The sequence below is a fragment of the Crinia signifera genome, chromosome 3, assembly GCF_055691185.1.
Source record: "Crinia signifera chromosome 3, ASM5569118v1, whole genome shotgun sequence".
NCBI classification, from domain to species: Eukaryota; Metazoa; Chordata; class Amphibia; order Anura; family Myobatrachidae; genus Crinia; species Crinia signifera.
The window spans coordinates 120,837,144-120,856,603 of NC_139219.1; the positions used below are offsets into that span (position 1 = coordinate 120,837,144).

The 19,460-nt window shown below is 45.4% G+C and overlaps 1 protein-coding gene across 1 annotated transcript in view; it reads right to left on the minus strand.

Annotated features, from left to right (window-relative positions):
- The window catches only part of LOC146062906 (histone H3-like centromeric protein A), a 34,244-nt gene that overhangs the window by 10,742 nt on the left and 4,042 nt on the right, over nt 1-19,460 (minus strand). Inside the window, exons 2-3 of the mRNA XM_083174914.1 lie at nt 9,426-9,562; nt 9,263-9,340 (exon numbers count right to left, since the gene is read on the minus strand). Coding sequence (XP_083031040.1) covers nt 9,263-9,340; nt 9,426-9,562 — 215 coding nt within the window. The remainder of the gene's footprint in view (nt 1-9,262; nt 9,341-9,425; nt 9,563-19,460) is intronic.

The window sequence follows — 19,460 nt, forward strand, 5'->3', positions numbered from 1 at the left end:
GACAAGACGAATGACACGTTTGTGTCACTTCTAATACATTGATTTGCTTTACCAAAATTCCGTGAGTGCCGCCTTATTTCTGGGAGCCCCACCACAAGCCCCTGGTTCATCTCTATTATATATATATATATATATATATATGTATGTATGTATGTATGTATATATGTGTGTGTGTGTGTATATATATATTTTTTATTATTATTATTTATATACATTTGGTCTATCTATAATACTTTAACTGACCCGGCATATACTGGGTCACCTAAGTGTCCATCTCTGTGCTTTGCTCCGCCCCTTTGGAAACCCCCTTCTGAAAATCCTGCGTTTGCCACTGGAAGGATATAAATACATTAGAGACTGTACAAAGAAGGGCAACTAAAATGGTGCATGGCCTACATCACAAAACGTACCAGGAAAGACTAAAAGATCTTAATGTGTATACTTTAGAGCAGAGAAGGGAAAGGGGGGACATGAAAAAACTTTTCAAATATATCAAGGGTTTTAACAAGGTACAGGTGGGAGACATTCTTCACAGGAAGAGGAGCAGCAGAACATGCACTGAAACTAGAGGGAGGAAGATTCAGGGGAAATTTGAGGAAGAATTACTTCACAGAAAGAGTAGTAGATAAGTGGAATAGCCTCCCATCAGAGGTGGTAGAGGCAAATACAGTAGTACAATTTAAACATGCTTGGGATAGGCATATTGATATCCTTACAAAAAAATAAGGATCAAATATGGTTTGAGGTAACATGTTTAAAAAAGGGGCAGACTAGATGGGCCAAGTGGTTCTTATCTGCCGTCAAATTCTATGTTTCTATGTTTCTATGTTTCTATGCTATACGTGTTTTTTTTTTTCTTCCAAATATATTTCAGGATTATTGAGTGGATTTGGTTAAGGATTTTCTGTGGGACTAAGTATGGGATTGCTCGGAAGAGGTCCATCAATCTCGGTAGTATTGACATTTTAAGCGCTGCGATTCGCCCTAGCCAAGATATTTCTAGGCTGAACCAATCTTTCAATAATGCATCTATTTGGGAAATCAGGGGGTTGAAATTAATTTCAAAGACTGTGACTAAGGAGTTGGGAATGTTAACTCCAAGGTAAACTATATAATCTCTCTTCCAGTTATATTTGTAACAATGTTTAAATGTGGTGATTTTCTCCATGCTCAGGTTAAACGGCAAAGCTTCTGTCTTAAGGAGCCCATACACGCATACACGCTCCGTTTTGCAGGTCCGTTTTGTACTTTTAAAGTACACATAGTATCGGATCGCATGCCTTGTGCATGCAATGCAAACCGATGTAAAGCTAGTACAAATGTGCAGCACATACTTTTTTTTTTTTGTACTGTACTATGAGATGCGCGGGAGCGCGCATCGCATAGTACAAAACGGAGCCGACGCAGAACGGAGCGTGTATGGGCTCCTTTACTTGTATTGAGTTTATAGAAAGATGCTGCACTAAAATGGTCAAGTATCTCATGAAGGGCAGGAAGGGAGGTGTCAGGCTTTGTTGCTAAGAGCAGAATATCATCGGCAAACATGCTGATCTTATGGCTAGACGTGCCTACTCTAATTCCTGGAAAGGCTAAGGATTGTCATATTGCCATAGCTAGGGGTTCTATAGCTAATACATACATGATAGGGGATAGGGGGCAGCCCTGTCTAGTCCCATTGGAAATTTTAAAGGTGGTTGATGTAAAGCTGTTACTAAATACTAATGCATTGGGGGAGCTATAGAGAGCTAAAATGGAAGAGAGGATCGGCCCCCGGAGGCCAAAACTTGTCAAGGTGTCAATAAGAAAGCCCCAAAAGGCCTTTTCGGCATCTAAAGACAGGAAAATAGCTTCCTCTCCCGTTTGGAAAAACATAATCTGCAAGATCAAATACCCTTCTGGTATTATCAGTTGCTTGTCGCCCTTGTACAAAACCAACCTGATCTGGGTGGACTAGATTGGGGATGAGGGGGGCTAACCTATTAGCGATTAATTTTGAAAAAAGTTTGAGATCGGTGATAAGGAGGGCTACGGGCCTATAGTTTTGGCAAAGTGAGGGGTCCTTTCCTTGTTTGTGGATCGTCATAATGCAGGCTTGTAGCATTTCATCCGGGAGCGAGTCGGTTTCAGTAGCATAGTTGAACAAGGAAGATAGGGAGGGGACAAGCTCAATGTTAAAATTTTTCTAAAATGCGTTGGTGAAGCCATCTGGCCCAGGGGCTTTTGCTCGGGGTAGGGATTTTATTACCTGTAAAATTTCTTCTTCGGACCATTTTGCATTGAGTGCGTCTAGATCTTCTGTAGATACTTTGGGAAAGGGTAATGCTTCCAGAAAAGAAGCGATTAATGTGGGGGTAGGCTGGGGGGTGTCAGGATCCGATTGGAGGAGGTACAGGTTTTTGTAAAATTAAGCAAATGCTGCCGCTATATCAGGGGGGTTTAAGAGCCTTTTCCCTTCTTGAGTCTGAATAAGTTTGATTCTATACCTAGTTTGGCGAAGCCGGAGTTTACGGGCTAGAAATTTGCCTGCTTTGTTACATAGGGAATAAGATTTCTGTTGGAGTTTCGAGTACGCATATTTCAATCGGTCTAAAAAGAGTTTTTGAAGTTGATTCCGAATGGATACTATTTCTCATTTCAGTGCACGGGAGGGGAGGGATCTATTGGAGACACTTCAGCTCCAAGTCTTCCTGCATAGCTAAGCGTTGCTTCTTCAGTCAGGCTCCCGTTTGGATAACAACACCCCTAAGAACTGCTTTTAGGGCACACCAGTGGGTAGGGATTGATGTATCAGACGGGGAGTTAAATTCTAGGTATGAAGAAATCGCTTTTGATATAGCCGCTGAGGCTTCGGGGAAGTCTAGGATATAATCCGGGAGTCTCCAAATTTTGGGGAAGCCATGGGATTGGGTAGAACACCATGTCCAGGTCACTGCCACATGGTCAGACCATGACATGGGTACATGTCTTGGAAGTGTGTTGTAACGACCATTTATCGGCCAATATTAAGTCAATACATGAATATGAGTTGTGTACATGTGAGAAGAACGTATAGTCTCTAACTGAAGGTGAGTGAGGGCGCCACACATTATACAACGATCTAGGGGAGAAGAAGGGTGGGAATTCGGGAGTGTCCTGGGCTGGACATAGGATTTGTCAAGTTTCTCATCTAGAATCAGGTTGAAGTCTGGTGGATCGTCTCCAGTACTTTGCGTAGGAATGTAATTTGATTAGTGTCTGGTGCATAAAGAGAGACAAGAGTAATATCGATATCATCTAATTTCCCCACCAAAATCAAATATCTCCCATCTTTATCTGAGTGTTGAGAGATTACTTTGAAATGGACAGAGCTATGGAAAAGTATTGCTACTCCATTTCTCTTGGCTGGGCCATTCGACAAGTAACCTACAGGATATCGGGAATCATGAAACTTAGGGGGAGCAGAGGCTAAGAAATGTGTTTCCTGGAGGGCAATAACTTTGGCGCGTTCTGTGTGGAATGTTTCCAGGGCTTGGCGTCTTTTGTTAGAGGAGTTTAGGCCATTTACATTTAACAAGAGAAATGTAACCATTGGGAAGGAGAAACCAGATTGGTTTTGACCTTATAATACTTAAATTGATGTTGGACTGTGGAGGGGGGGTGGGTAGAGAAAGGGGAAACAAGAAAGGCCCTGCAATCAGGGCCACAGTGTTTGTCACAGGAAAAGGGTTGTGACAAAACCATAACCATTGGGGGGTGGCCTCCAATGGGTCCCACACTTATTAGGGGGGGGGGGGGGGGGATCTAAAGTATTAATGCTGTCATACAAGAGGGTGTAATGACTATACTCTATGTCCCTCAAATCGGAGCAAGGTATTATAACAAAACTGTAACAGTATAATTCTATTTCTGCTAACCCTAAAAACATAGTAAGCTTAGACAAGTTTACAATAGAATAAATAGATAATCTACAAAGGTGTGACTACAGTCCCAGGCACGGGGCAGAGCCCACACCAACGCAGGGGGGGGGGGGTCGGTGACCCACATAAACTGCCAAAAAGGGAAATAAGGCTAGGTAATACTAAGTAATACTAAAAAATAATGTAATTCAACCTAACAGACGGTCTTGCAGTCAGGTTGGCGATGTTAGAGCTGGAGTCGTAGCGTTGGGTTGTAGAATCTGAATGTCTCACTCTTCAAGCAATTTCACTCCAGACTCAAAAGATGAGATTATATACGATGAAGACTCATGTCGGATGATTAGCTTGACTGGAAATCCCCATCTGTATTGGATGTCTTTATCTCTGAGAGCTGTGGTGATTGGTCGGAAGGAGCGTCTCTTTTCCAGAGTGAACTGGGAGAGGTCAGGATAAATCTGTAGACCTCCTAGGGCAGGGATGGGGAACCTTCGGCCCTCCAGCTGTTGTTGAACTACACATCCCAGCATGTCCTGGTACAGTTTTGCTATTTAGCCTTGCTAAAACTGTTGCAGGGCATTCTGGGATGTGTAGTTTCACAACATCTGTAGGGCCGAAGGTTCCCCATCCCTGTCCTAGGGTATCGGAGGCTTCTGCGTTCCTAGCCACCTTGAGGAGTTTGATATGGAAGAAATTAACTCGAAGAAGAACATCTCTCGGGAATGCCAATGTATAGCCGCTACGGGGTTTTTGTAAGCTGTGAACTCGGTCAATAATCAAGTCCTGTGTAGTTGCTGAAGGTAGTAGCTTCCGGAACAGATTGGAGACATAATCTTTGAGTTCTGATGGGGTCACTGAGTTGGGGATACCCCTTATCTTGAGATTATTTCTCCTCGACCTGTCCTCTATGTCGGCAACCTTTTCACAGAGGAATGTCACTTTGGTTTGTAACTCCGCATGGGAAGAGAGAAGGTCATTGTGGGAGGATACAAACTCCTCCATTTTATCTTCCAAATGTTCCATGCGGAAGGTGATGCCTACCAAGTCCGTCCGAAGGGATTGGATAGATGAATCTAGGCCCGTGAGGATATCTGTACGGAAAGCTGTGAACATTTTTAGCATCATGTGGGTCGACAGGGGGTCAATGTCCATCCCCAAGTCAACTGGTCGGGGCTGGAGATTGTGATAAGTTTGTAGCGGTGGAGGGGTGTGCTGGGGTGGATGAATGGGTTTTTCTTCCCTTAGTTGAAGCAGAGTAGAGGGGTGGGTACTTTAGGAGTCTTGCTTCCTCGTCTTGATGGCATTGTCCCAAAGTATGGTGTCCAGGCAGGTAAATGCTGGGTAGAGGGGCTCAGAGATAAAATACCCTATGGGTGGTGGTGTTATTAAAGGTAATGGTGAGGGCAAGAGAAAGACAGCCAAGGTTAGAAGCCCATGTGAGGGGTGAGATCAGTTATGGTGTGAGACCCATCAGGTGGGGTTACTGGCGGTCCATTGAGAGGTAGAGACTTCACATCATCGTAGCTCCCTGCCTAAATAGTACCCAGCCTGTGGAGCAGTCTATTCAAACAGGACAGATTAGATGTGGAGTGGAGTTCAACAGCCGTGCGACATGAGTTTCAACTGCCAGCTTCTGGCTTGCGGCCCTTTGTAGCAGACCGTGCTTTATACTGTTACAAGTGAGCAGCACTGTGGAAGTGGACCCACAGCTCCCACTCTGTGTTATGGAGTTGCTAGTTTTTTATTATTATTATTATTATTTTATTATTATTTTTTTGAAGATTTTTTTTTTAATTATTATTTTTATATAGTTGTTGTTTCTATATTTAACTAGGGCAGTCCAGCTAATAGCTGTGTGTGGACAGTGGGTTTGAGGGGCTGCTAAAATGCAATAGGTACATATGGGATACAGGTTGTTGTGTAGGCAGGGAAGGACTTGCGGCTGCCAGACGTGACAGGCAGGACAGTTCCTATTGTTAGTGAGGACTCTGATAACCCTCACCATGCAGCTTGAGGAGCAATTGGGGGGGGGTGATCAGTCCACTCAGCGTCACTCACCCTGAGTAGCTGCAGCAGGGCTCAGTCAAGATGGCGGCCGCCCGTTCTGGGAGTCCCTCAGCCGCGGGACCCGCCAGTCACGTCCTGCAGTGGGGGAAGCCTCTCCGGAGGTCACCCGAGGTCCCCAGTAAAAGGCGGAGGTGGTGTGGGTGTCGGGGGTGCCTGCCGCCGACGAAGAGACCCGGCGGGCGGCAGCAGAAATCTAGGCCCCGGCTCTCCAGAAAGGGTAGGCCGCAACCCGCAGGAATGCACTAAACACTCCCTGGCTCCGCGCCAACAACCCTACGGCTATGGAGACGGGAACGGAGGTGAAGCTGAGCAAACCACCAGGCAGAGGGACCAATATCAGTGGCTAAAGGTGCAGGTAGGAGCAGGAGCATGGGAGACTTGCTGCTGCTCTCGTCCGCTGCTAGGCCACGCCCAGCTTCAGAAGATTTAATTATTCTGCATTTATATAGTATGGGACCATCTTCATCTCCATTTTTATTTCACTACTAACATTTCTCAGTGTTTCCTTGGTGGTGCCATTTGCCCCATGGTGAGGTGTAGGAAAGGATCACAAGTGGAAGTAAGAAAATCCCAAAAAGGGCACTGTGCACTTCCAATGGGTACCCCATCAGATGATACTTCTACACCTACTACCCCACGCCTCTCTCCCACCTCAGATTATCCTTTACCAAGTTGGAACCCAAATAGCAGACCTGAACATGGGGGCAGAGACTTTGAACAACTGAAGACTAGATTCAGAGAAATAGTTCATATGGAGATTGCCGCTGTTCACACTGAGATCTCATATAACGACTAAATGATTTAGAAAGCTATTAATCAGGCACAGCCACAACCTACAATGCTTACAGAACAGCAGTCGTCATACAAGCAAATGAACTTCAGCAACTGCAAGAGTGTCTGGATTACTTGGACAATTGCTGAAGGAGGGAGAATTTAAGAAAGTCTCCTAAAATATCCCTCCCCAAGGGCTTATTGACACTCAAAATCTTCAATTAGCTTTTGGGTCAAGCCCCTACCTCAGCTATCGAATTTGATAGAACTCATCGGGCCCTGAGACCCAGAGGGTCATCAGCAGATTGGCCAAGGGTTATCATTTGTAGCTTACATTATAACTCACAAAAAGCGGACATCCTCCAAAGTTCAGCCCTTAATGCAGGGCTGGGCAATTGCGGCCCTCCAGTTGTTGAGGAACTACACATCCCAGGATGCTTTGCATTAGTTTTGCTATGTGGCCATGCTGAAACTGATGCAAGGCATGCTGGGATGTGCAGTTCCTCAACATCTGGAGGGCCGCAATTGCCCAGCCCTGCCTTAATGCTTTGCTTTTTGAGGACATTAAGGATTACAAGTTATGCAGAAACAACTTTCAATAAGGCAACAAACCAGGCAAACTTTAAGCTACCTTCTATATATTCAAACTGTAATAGATGCGGGAGGGGCAGCCATACTCTTACACAGGACATAGCTGACACATTTCACTCCTACTATACTCGACTGTATAATCTCCTAGACCCTAGCTCTCCAGAGGTCCTGCCTGATACCCAGGAATTGGCAGATAAATATCTCTGTGCCACAGGACTTTCAGAAGTCGACAGCACATGGTTGGATTCCCCTGTTTCTCTTTTGGAGCTCCAACAGGCTCTTAATGAGACACCCTCAGGAAAGCCCTGATGGCTACACTATCTGTTACTATAAATTTTATAAAGATCTTCTCTTACCTAAAATGCTGATGGCTTTAACAAAATCTGTGAGGAGTGTGGGTTCTCCCCTCAAACATTAAAGGCTTTCATTACGGTCATACTGAAGGAAGGGAAAGATCTGTCGCAATGTGCCAGCTATCGCTCGATATCTCTTCTTAACCCAGACATCAAGCTGTTTTCCAAACAGATTGAAGTCGTTACTACCCAACATTATCCATTCAGACCAGGTGGGTTTCAACCCTGGGAGAGGCCTAGGATAACATGACCATTAAAATGAACCTACTGCATCTAGCCTCACATAGTCATACCCCAGCAGTGGTGCTGTCCACTGACGCAGAAAAGGATTTTGATAGAGTTAGCTCATGGAAGGGGTCTTACAATATATAGGTATAGGACCTGTTAGTTTATGCCACATTTTGGCACTCTATCATTCCCCTACTGCAAGAATTAAAATCAATGGAGCCCTGTTTGAACCAGTTTTCATTAGAAACAAAACCAAACAGGGCTGTCCTCTCTTGCCCATTATTTTCATCCTATGAATAGAGGCTTTAGCGGAATCCATAAGATTTAACCCAAATATCCAGCAGGATTACAGTAGGATAGGGTATAAACTTGCACTATTTGCAGACAATCTGTTGGTCATCTTATCAAACTAATTTCCATTTCTCTGGCACCCAATAGCTTTAAATACGTGGGGGTTATAGTACATACTGATCTTAAGCACCATTTGCAAAATGGATCCTTTCACCTTTGGAAATTTGGAAAGATCTTCAATTGAAGCATTTCGTACTGGATAATAAGGTTCGCCCTGGATCTACAAGGCCCCAGACATTTTTCACAGGTATGCGTTTAGATTCCTCCAGTCCACTGCACTATCAAGGTGCTAGATTATTGATTGAAAATAAGTTCTTGAATCGCTCCTAAATTCATGCAACACAGGTAATTGAATCCACAGCTTTAAATAACAGAGAAGGACTGGGGGAAAAAGGCTACCTTTGTTAGCATGATTAGTGATTAATATGCAGTTTAAGGTTATATGATGCTGTTACAGGTTCCCTTTGATGCTTGCTAGGACGATTCCTGGTGTAACCGATAAGTGTTGGCGATGTGTCAATGTGTCGATGCTTGCTGTGGAATTTGGAGTGTGCAACCCTGCACTGATCTTCAAAATATGGGCATGCTGCTTTCATTTTGAAGTCATGGGGGATCCAGGGTCTGCACTGTTGTACTTACATGTCCAAAGCAGATAGCCAGCCTGCATAAGTTTTAGCTTGTTGGTGGTTGGTGCCTTCTGTTTGCATAGCGAGTATTCTAGACCTATTTTCCACAGACGCCTCCTGCTGCATTTACTCTTTAATGGCACACTATTAAACGCTTCTTTGCAAACATGAATTAGGCCCTACCAGCAGGCCCTACCTGTGTCGGCAGGATACATTAGGAGGCCACCGTAAGAATAGGAGACACATGACAGGGAACACAAAGCAGAACACGGCCAGGATATGGTCAGGTATACATGGCCGCATCAGATCTTAGCACAAGACATAACTCTAAGATTGCTCCAAACAGAATGCAGTGAACAGTTTCGTTGATAATAATCCTTACCTCCTGCAATGCCATTAGTGCTTGGCTTTGCCAGCTGAGCGGCATGCCACTGGAATTCTCTATGCAGATCTCTCTTACCTAAACAGACATAAAAAGCAAACATTACCAGTAGAGAACAGATGAGGGGGAAGTGCTAGATGCAGAGAGGGCAACACCATCTTACCAGGCGTAAGAACGGTGCCTTCTTGAGCAGCAGCTCCGTTGAGTTCTGGTACTTGCGTATTTCCATCAATGCCCGAGTTCCTGGGCGAAACCGCTTTCGTATGGGTGACTGTGCTCTCTGGCTCGTGCCTGGTTTACATTGGTTTTAAAACAAAGAACAGAGTTTAAGTCTCCTCATTTTGGGCTTCTCTAACCCGTTACCCAATACAATAAATGAACACTCTGTGGACAAGCACTAGACATTTTAATGGCCTCTACAGCGTCACCACAGCAAGCTCAGTCCCACACATCTTCTTCTAGCTTTGGTTATTTATTCTAATAACAAAAAAGCAGCTTCCTCTTACTCTCAGGTGTAGGGTTTGATGCTGCATCTGGGGTGACAGACGTCCTCTTTGGAATGTCCGACTTCCGGCGCTTAACACAGGCTTCAGATATTTTTCTAATTTCAGTAATTTGACACACCAATATGCAGACGCAAAAAATGTATGGTTTAGCTTGATAGAACATTTAAAGCTCAATTCTAAAAGCAAAGCAGATTGGGGGTGGGGGTGGTTTTTTATGCTCTGTGGAAATGGGGGAGCGTCAAATGCACAGTCAATAGAAAATTAAAACAATTATTATTATTTTTTTAACACAATTTCAAATGCACATATCATTTGATAGACCTTGATGTACAGTAGCACAGATACACCACTGATTATCTGGCACCAGGTGGTCCGAAACCTTAGACTACGCAAGGAAGTTATGTTACCACAGATTTTCATCATATGGAGAAATGATCCGCAGTCTATGAGAAAAGATCTAAAAGCTGACCTGTGAGCTCATAATACTCAGTCCAAAATAAATTTAGAAAATCTGCAAACATCCTATTAAAAACTGCAATGGGTGCAAAGGAAATAAAACAAATGAGAAAGCAGCCAATAGTGAAACAGAGACATCCCTTGACCAACTGTTGCCGATTAGCTGTCATTGCATGGTATGTCCTTCATGAAGGATTGCCTCAATGTTCAGCACTGTCGAATCCAGTGCTTCCTAGCTCCTACCCACCATGGCCCTAACCAATGTTCCCTCTAATTTTACGAAGGCTGTGTGCGGCAAAAGATTTTGGCTGTGCAACTTTGGAAGGAAATTTAAATTTTTGTGCGTCACTTATATATAACTGGAAAATGACGTTCAGCATTTGTGTTAACTTTACTTCAAAATTATATTAAACATTTAAACATTCAAAACACAGCACACAATGTAGTTAATGGGTTAAACACACATTGGGCGAAATGTAATAGGTTGAGATTTTTAGACTTTTGTGATTTTTGGTCAAAATCGGCCAAAATCGCATTTTTTCTAAAAATCGCACATGTAATAGGGTGCGAGTCGTGGGAAAAATCTAATTTTTTCCCGCGAATGCGCACATTTTAAAGATGCGATTTTCAGTCACACTGAAAATCGCATCCAGATGTTTTCCCATTGTAAACTATAGAACTTGCATATGTAATAGGATGCGAGTTCTAAAGTCGCATATGGGACCTTACCAAAAACCGCAAAAAAAATAGACCAGCTTCTTGCTGGGGATTTTTACAGAACCATGCACAAATCTTTGTGATCTGTGCATGGTTCTGTCCAAAAAAAGGCTAAAAGTTAAAGTTAAAAAAAAAACGGCGTGGGGTCCCCCCTCCTGAGCATAACCAGCCCCGGGCTCAAAGAGCCGGTCCTGGTTTCATAAAATCAAAGGAACAATCAAGTTGGGGTTCCCTGGATTTTATAAAACCAGCACCAGGCTCAAGGGCCGATCCTGGTTCCCAAAATACGGGGGACAAAATAACTGGGGGCCATTGGGAAAGGCAAATGTGCGGGTTTGGGCGACCTTAGGAATAGAAATATGCTAGCGAACGAGCTCCTGCAGAGCAGGCGTATGGATGGTCATGGCCACAAAATTGGGAAAAACTGGGCAGAAACCAGGGCGTATACTGGGGTGGTGACTACAAGTGCTGGGTGGTGGCTTTGCTCCACTGTGCGAGCATTTGATGGTAAACATAAGTCTCACGCTTCGCAGCCCAGTCGCTTTTCGGCCCCACATTCGCACGGTTAATCAACACGCACAATTGCTAAAATATATACACCTGCACACAACACACACCCATGCAGCATACAAGTTTCTCTCATGAACTAAGGAAGCCGCCGAGTTGTAACACAGGCGGAGAAATGCGTTTTTGGGGAGAGCCTCCATTACCTGACTCCGCAGACTACTGAGTCCTCTACAAGCTGCTCTACAGACACCTATCTGAAGTCCGCCCACAGCAATTAATTCTGCCCACTGGATATATCCGAAGAATCTCTGGTAATTGGTGGAGACACGGACACATTTGATACATACAGCCTAATTGGATTACAAATATGCGGGACTGGTAACTATCATTCTGTCATTGCCTCTAAGAGGAACATTTTTCTCTTCAATTCAAAGCCTCATATTACTACTTCACTACCATCAGCCTATATAATGTAATTTTAGATTATATGTTTTGTGTTGTTTGTCTTGTATTGTCCATTCATTGTGCACTTTGAAAATCGTATTATATTATGAATTATATGTGTTTTAATAAATGTGAATAATTTACATGAAAAATTGTGTGAACATTAATTTGCTGAGCAGGATAGCACCTCTTAAAGTGATAGCGACTTTTTGTTGCTGTCACAACCTCCAGATTCTGCAATTCAAGGGTACACACCCTGTATAAGAGGCTGCAAATCCTACTCAGTTAAATATTACTTTTTTAGTTATATGAATTGATGTTAATAACAACTAGCGCTTCTATTTGTGACCCTAGGGCCACTAACCCCATTCGCCTTTGTGAAAACACATGGAGCGGTTGACAAGCCAAATGGTAATGCCCAGAACTGGTAATGGTGTTGTGTTAGAAATCACTGATGGTCCTTCCAAATCGGAATGTGCAGGTATGCATCCTGCACATCCAGTGACACAAGGAAGTCGTTCCTCCGGAGAGCCTGAAGAGTTCACCGTAGGGATTCCATCCTGAATCTGAGAAAACAATTCAGAGTATGCCGGTTTAGGATGGGGTGAAAGGAACCATCTAGCCTGGGGACAAGGAACAGGGTTGAATAAAACCCGGCTCCTCTATGCAGAGGTGGGACCGGTTCTATGACCCCCACAGCAAGGAGAGAAACAACCGCCTTGCAAAGAGCCAAAGCCTTGTCGGCATCTGCAGGACATCCTGTTGAAAAAAATTGAATGGGGAAAACTCCCTTTAAAAAGACAGGGTGTATCCTCGGAAGTGGTAACTGCCCAAACGTCTGCAAAAAGAAGTAGATGACCCCCACTGCAGGACTAACATCCTGGTAGCAGACACCGTCAAGCTGCAGGCTTCTCAGGCTGTTTGGGGGCTTGGTGACGGTCCGATGTTTTGTACACAGGGTGAGATTCCTTTGCTATTCGACTTGCAATGCAATCTTTGTTAACTTATGTGCTATTTACATACAATTAATGCTATCTGCATTAGATTTCCACTATATAGTCATTGCGACCCTGTCTATCTGGGTTTTGGTTTGTGCTTTCCCGGGAGCATGCATCGGGATTGCAAGGTAAAAAACTTGTGAGATCTGCATGCGATTTTGACTATATAGTCAAAATCTCATGCTGGATTGTACCGTGTGTACACATCATTAAACTTTTGTGACCTAGACTGAGCGGGCTGGAAGCGTGAGGAGGGCTAGCCCTGTGCCTTCCCTTGGGGACGAAAGGAACAAATCTCACATACTACACATTTGGCCTTATTCTAGTTCACTCTTTCTGACAAAATCCTTCTTAGATGGACAAAACCATGTGCACTGCAGGTGGGGCAGATGTTACTTGTGAAGAGAGAATTAGATTTGGGTGGGATTTTACTTCAAAGTGAGATCTATATTGCAGTGTAAAAATAAAGCAGCCAGTATTTATCCTGCACAGAAACTAAATAACTCACCCAAATCTAATTCTCTCTGCACATTTTACATCTGCCCCCCAGCAGTGCACATGGTTTTGTCCATCTAAGAAGGAATTTGTCAGAAAGAGTGAACTAGAATAAGGCCCATAGTCCTTAGAAGCTGCATAATTAGCATAGAAGGTTATGAAGTGCTATATGAATATATACATTTTTAATAGCCCAACCATTTATACAGCCACATGACTATATGTATATAGAGCCACCTACCAAAGATTAATATACCAAGTACACACAATGACAAAAAATTACAATTACAGAACCAAACAGTTACTAAACACAAAAAATGGCTAAAACTCATAGTCATTAAGACCATGTAGAGCATGGGTCCTCAACCTATGGCCCTCCAGATGTTGTGAAACTTCCTGTTCCAATATGCATTGCCACATTTTTTCCTATAAGAGCATGCCAACACTGTCAGGGCATGCTGGGAAATGTAGATCCACAACATCTGGAGGGCCACAGGTTGAAGACATGTGATGTAGAGTAAGTGTGCCCAATTTATAAATCCAACGTGTCTTGAGGTTTTTTACATTGCAAAATTGTAAAAGGCATCTAGGTTCTGGGGCTGTACATGACCTCAGTAGGGTGTAGTTACACTATCAATTTGTTTTAAATAAAATAATTTTGTATATGTTTAAACACTTTTTTTAAATTGCCAGTTAAGCGGTTAAATAAAGGTTACTGTTAACTAATAATTTGCAAATAAGAAACGAGCAGTGAAGTTAGTAAAAGATGGACTTTTAGTGGTGATGAATACATTTTGTATAGAGTTCTTCGCAATGATTCCCAAATATATAGGATCATACCCTCCAACATCGCTTGGCTATAAACCGTTACAGATTAATAAAGGGGGTGTGTCCACATTAGAAAGTTATAGAACGCTAGAGGCACAGCACGTGATTTGGCATGCAGTACACACATGTACAGTATGTTTTACTTTGTTTTCTGGAGCATCCTATGCACCTACAGCAAGCATTGATGTAAGCCAAGGTCTAATGCCACAGAGGCATATCAACATCCTCGAAAGCTTTTAGTCATCTACTCTTCCGAGTTGACCACCAAGGCCGCCGAGAGGGGGGGGGGCGGGTACTAATTATCGGGGCCCTGGCTTGCTGGAGGGGCCCGGCGGGGGCCCTGGGCCGAACCCCGCCTTCCACCCATGTCTCTCCCAGGAAGCAGCACACACCTCTACAGCATGTGCTGTGCTGACAGCAGGCTCAGCATGAGCGTCTCACTGACATGCTGTAGGTGTGTGCTGCTGCTGAGGGGGGGAACAATAACCCCCCTAGGGATGGCCATCGACCATCGATGAATCGAAATCATCAATGGTTCATGGCCGATGTGGAATACTTTTGCCATCGATGGGGGAGAACCAGATGGTTTCCCTCCATTGATGGAATAGCAAAACAATGTTTTGCTGTTTTTTTTTCCCTTCAAAGTGCAACCATCGATGGAAATGGCAACCATCGATGGAAATGGCAACAATGGCCATCCCTACGCCCCCCTCAACTTTAAAGTGTTTTTTGTAGTGTGTTCCGTGTGACCAGTGTAGTCAGCATAGTCAGTCAGAAGTAGCGTAGTGTTGTGAGGGTAGGCAGTACATAGTCAGCATAAGTGCCCCTGTCAAAATCGGCGTAGTGTGTGTACACGCGACTACTGAAGACAGAAACAGCGTCTATTTCATTACTGTTTCAGGTGCATGATATGGGAGGTGTGAATGTGTTCCTGAAACACCACCACTATCCACGCCAGCCCGAAGGGTGGCGAGCCCGGGAGTGGACGCGTTACGCATCCTACCGACCTTTTCATACCCCCACTGTCCACGTCGGCGTGGAGTTGATTTTATAAAGATAATGCGGCACCCCTATACCCGACTAAAATTTAGGCGCTGTAAGGGTCTAAATTTAGATGCACCCTTGTTAGCGGTTTGCAGAGCATCTAAATTAAGACGCTATAGCATCTAAATGGGCAGTTTGTCTGCGCTATAATTAGACGCTATATCGTCTAGTGTTCCCATTAGGCTTCTTTCAAGGGGTGCTGCGCCCTGCCCCTTTAAATCCTGCAAAATTCCGCCATGCCCTTTTTGGCCCGCCCTGCGCCCTGCATATAGTAATACGCGCTGCAACTATTGTCTCCCCGGCCGTGACACTCCGCTCAGCTCCGTCCTGTCCTGTGTCCAGCTCTTCTGGGCAGCATGAGGTGAGCGGTGTGTCAGCGCGACAGGGGGGAGGGTGCATGCTGCCCAGAAGAGCTTGACACAGGACAGGAGCTGAGCGGAGTGTCACGGCCAGGGAGACAGCCATATTACAGCCATCAACAGTGAATGTACTATAGCTGCACGTGGTGAGACAGAGACGCCGACACTAATCCCTTGTATTTGATCACAATTATTACTAACGAACCTGTGAGAGTAATACTGCATATGGCATATATGCTGGATAAGAAAATATAAAACAAATAGCCACATTCATTTAGCCGCCGAAAATGGCGTGGCGATATCAGCAATGAGAAACTTTCCCGGCACATGCTAAGCGCTTATACATAGTATGCAAAGTGTCTATAAACAATACAAGAGACACGCAGCATAACTTGGATGTGTGTAAAATAAAAACACACATCTTCACTGACACAACATAGACGCTGTGTCCAAATACCAGCTCAAGTAGTAAATATGTCCCAGTGATGCTGCTTTCAGACCGCATCTCTGGCTTTGACCCTGTATTTGGAAACGTTTCCAAAAACGGGTCTGCCAGATAAAACCCCTTTCACACCGCAGCACTTAAACGGTATATTACCATTTAAGTGCCGATTTTTTGACACTGGCAGACCCGTTTTTGGAAACTTTCCAAATACAGGGTCAAAGCCAGTGCAGCCTTCAGCCCTCCCCTCCGTGCAGCTCCCCCCCCCCCTCGCGCGTGTCGGCCGAGAGCGTGTCGACGCCCCCCGCGCATGTCGACGCCCCCCCGCGCATGTCGACGCCCCCCGCGCGTGTCGACCCCCCCCGCGTGTCGGCGCCCCCCCCCCCCGTGTCGACTTACCCCGTGCCGGTATCTCCGTTGTGGATCCCGGCACTGCAGCTCAGTATGCTCGGAAAGCACTTATGAAAAAAGTGTCTTCCAGAAAATGGCTGCCCCATAGGAAACCCAGTTTAAAAAAACTGTCTTTCGTATGGGGGCAGCCATTTTCTGAAAGACACTTTTTTCATAAGTGCTTTCCGAGCATACTGAGCTGCAGTGCCGGGAACCACAACGGAGATACCGGCACGGGGTAAGTCGACACGGGGGGGGCGCCGACACGCGGGGGTGGGCGTCGACACGCGCGGGGGCGTCGACACGCGCGCGGGGGGTGTCGACACGCGTGCGGGGGGCTCCAGTGCTGTGAATACTTAATGAGCGCTCATTAAGTATTCACTGTGCTGAATTTAGGACCCAGCTCATTGGCTGGGTCCTAAATACCGTTTCAGAACCGATTTTGAGCCTAAAATACCGGTTCTGAAACGGGTAGGACCCTGCATTTTAACCGGTTAGAAAAAAACGTTTTTTTCTAACCGGTTAAGTGGTCCTGCACCTTTCAGACCGCACACATTACCGTTTTAAAACGGTAAAAAAACGGCAATATACCGTTTTTAAAGTGCGGTCTGAAAGGGGCATGAGAGGTAACGGGACTGAAGCGCCGACGGCAGCGCTCATAACTCACAACAAAGGGAACCAACAGTGTCACATCTGCTATGACAAATGATATATGTAACACAGATAAGGTATATGAAGCCTATAATAACAATGTTAACAGCAGCGGGGACTCTGTGCATATAAATCAGATCTAAAGCTGGCCATACATCAGAAAGATCGATCTTAAGATCGATTGCGCTCATGATTGTGTACAATTTCCCTTGAAATCCCCGGCAGTCCTTGGTGGTTTTTGGACACACAATCTACACACAATCCATCTTACAATCAGTCATACAATCCATCTGCTGTATGATTGTGTATACAAGATGTGCACACAATCTGCATACAATCCATCATACAATCAGTCATACAATCCATCTGATGATTGATTGTATGATTTGTGTACACAAGATGTGCGCACAATCTGCATACAATCCATCTTACAATCAATTGAGATTGTATGATTGGGTACAATATCTTTCTGATGTATGGCCACCTTAAATACCTGCGGATAAACGGTTATAGCTGCGATAGACAGCATAACAGCGTCAGTTGCAGCAGGGATCCTTACACTGACATAAAAACAGTGAATGGGTGACATTCTATGGACTGCGATTTCCGTTTTTTTGCGGTAATTAGACCACAAAATGGCGATATCGCATTTTCCCATTAAATCGTTAATTTAATGGGATGCGCTAAGGGACTGAAATCGCATATTATGTGCGTTAAGGTATGCTGAGTAAAATTGCGAGATTAATTCGCAATTTTATCGCATCCAGATGTTTTCGTATAGAAAAGTATACAAGTCGCTTATTTAATGCAATGCGCATTTGCACATCGCATTATTTAGGTGCCTAATTTTCGCACTTATTTCAGACCAGGGTCTGTTTGGCGAATTAGCCAGAACCCTGCACAGATCGCAATGTTCTGTGCAGGGTTCTGCTGTAAAAAATAAAAGAAAGGGTTAAAATAAAAAAAAACCGAGCGCGGGGTCCCCCGCCCGAGTATAACCAGCCCCGGGCTCACTGAGCCGGTGCTGGTGACATAAAATCAGGGTCCCCGACAAATAGGGGTCCCCTTGATTTCATGAAACCAGCACCAGGCTCAAGGTCCGGCGCTGGTTCCCAAAATAGGGGGGACAAAGTGACTAGGGGTCCCCCGTATTTTAAGAACCAGCACCGGACACAACCAGCCAGCAGGGTAATGCCACAGCCGGGGGAAACTTATTATATAAGCTCCCGCGGCCAAAGCATTAACCCCCTGGCTGGTCAGCATGGGCAGGGGTCCTGGGGAAGTGGGGACCCCCCCCAATGAAGGGGTCCCCCCCCTCCAGGACTTACCAGCCCATGCTGATAGTCCGGGGCTGTCCCCGATGCCCCTGGGTGGTGGGCATCGGGCTGATGGCTTGTGTAAAAAAAGAAGTAAAACTATTGTTTTATACTGGCGAACTATGAGTCCCAGCAAGCCTACCCCGCATGCTGGGACTTGGAGAACCACAAGTCCCAGCATGCGGGGCATTAAAGGGCCCGCTGGCACTTGTAGTTCAGCAGTACAAAAAATAGTTAACAAAATCACACTGACACACTGTAAAATAAAAGTTTAATACATACAAAACACACACACACTGATACTTACCTACCTTGAGCCCGTAGGTCGGTCCCTGGATCCTGGGTCCGTCCTCCGGGGCTCCAGGGCAGAAGAGTCCGGTTCCGGGGCCTTGGTCCTGGTTCCGGGGCTGGTCCTGGGGTTCCGGGGCTCCTGGGCTGCAGAATCCGGGGTCCGGGATCCGAGGTAGTCCCCAGGGGTACCTAAGGAAGCAAATCCAACTCACCTGGTCCCCGGCGACGACCTCGGAATCCTCTCCGGTGACAGCGCTGCTCCGATCTGGTACCCGGCTCGCAGGACTTTGACAGGCGCAGAGATGTTTCCTCCTCGGCGTCTCTGCACAGAATGATTTCTTGGCCAATCAGGAGCCGAGAAAGTCGGCTCCTGATTGGCCAGAAATCATTCTGAATACAGACGCCGAGGAAGTAACATCTCAGCGCATCTAGAGCAGAGATGTTTCCTCCTCGGCGTCTCTATTTAGAATGATTTCTGGCCAATCAGGAGCCGACTTTCTCGGCTCCTGATTGGCCAAGAAATCATTCTGTGCAGAGACGCCGAGGAGGAAACATCTCTGCGCCTGTCAAAGTCCTGCGAGCCGGGTACCAGATCGGAGCAGCGCTGTCACCGGAGAGGATTCCGAGGTCGTCGCCGGGGACCAGGTGAGTTGGATTTGCTTCCTTAGGTACCCCTGGGGACTACCTCGGATCCCGGATCCCGGATTCTGCAGCCCAGGAGCCCCGGAACCCCAGGACCAGCCCCGGAACCAGG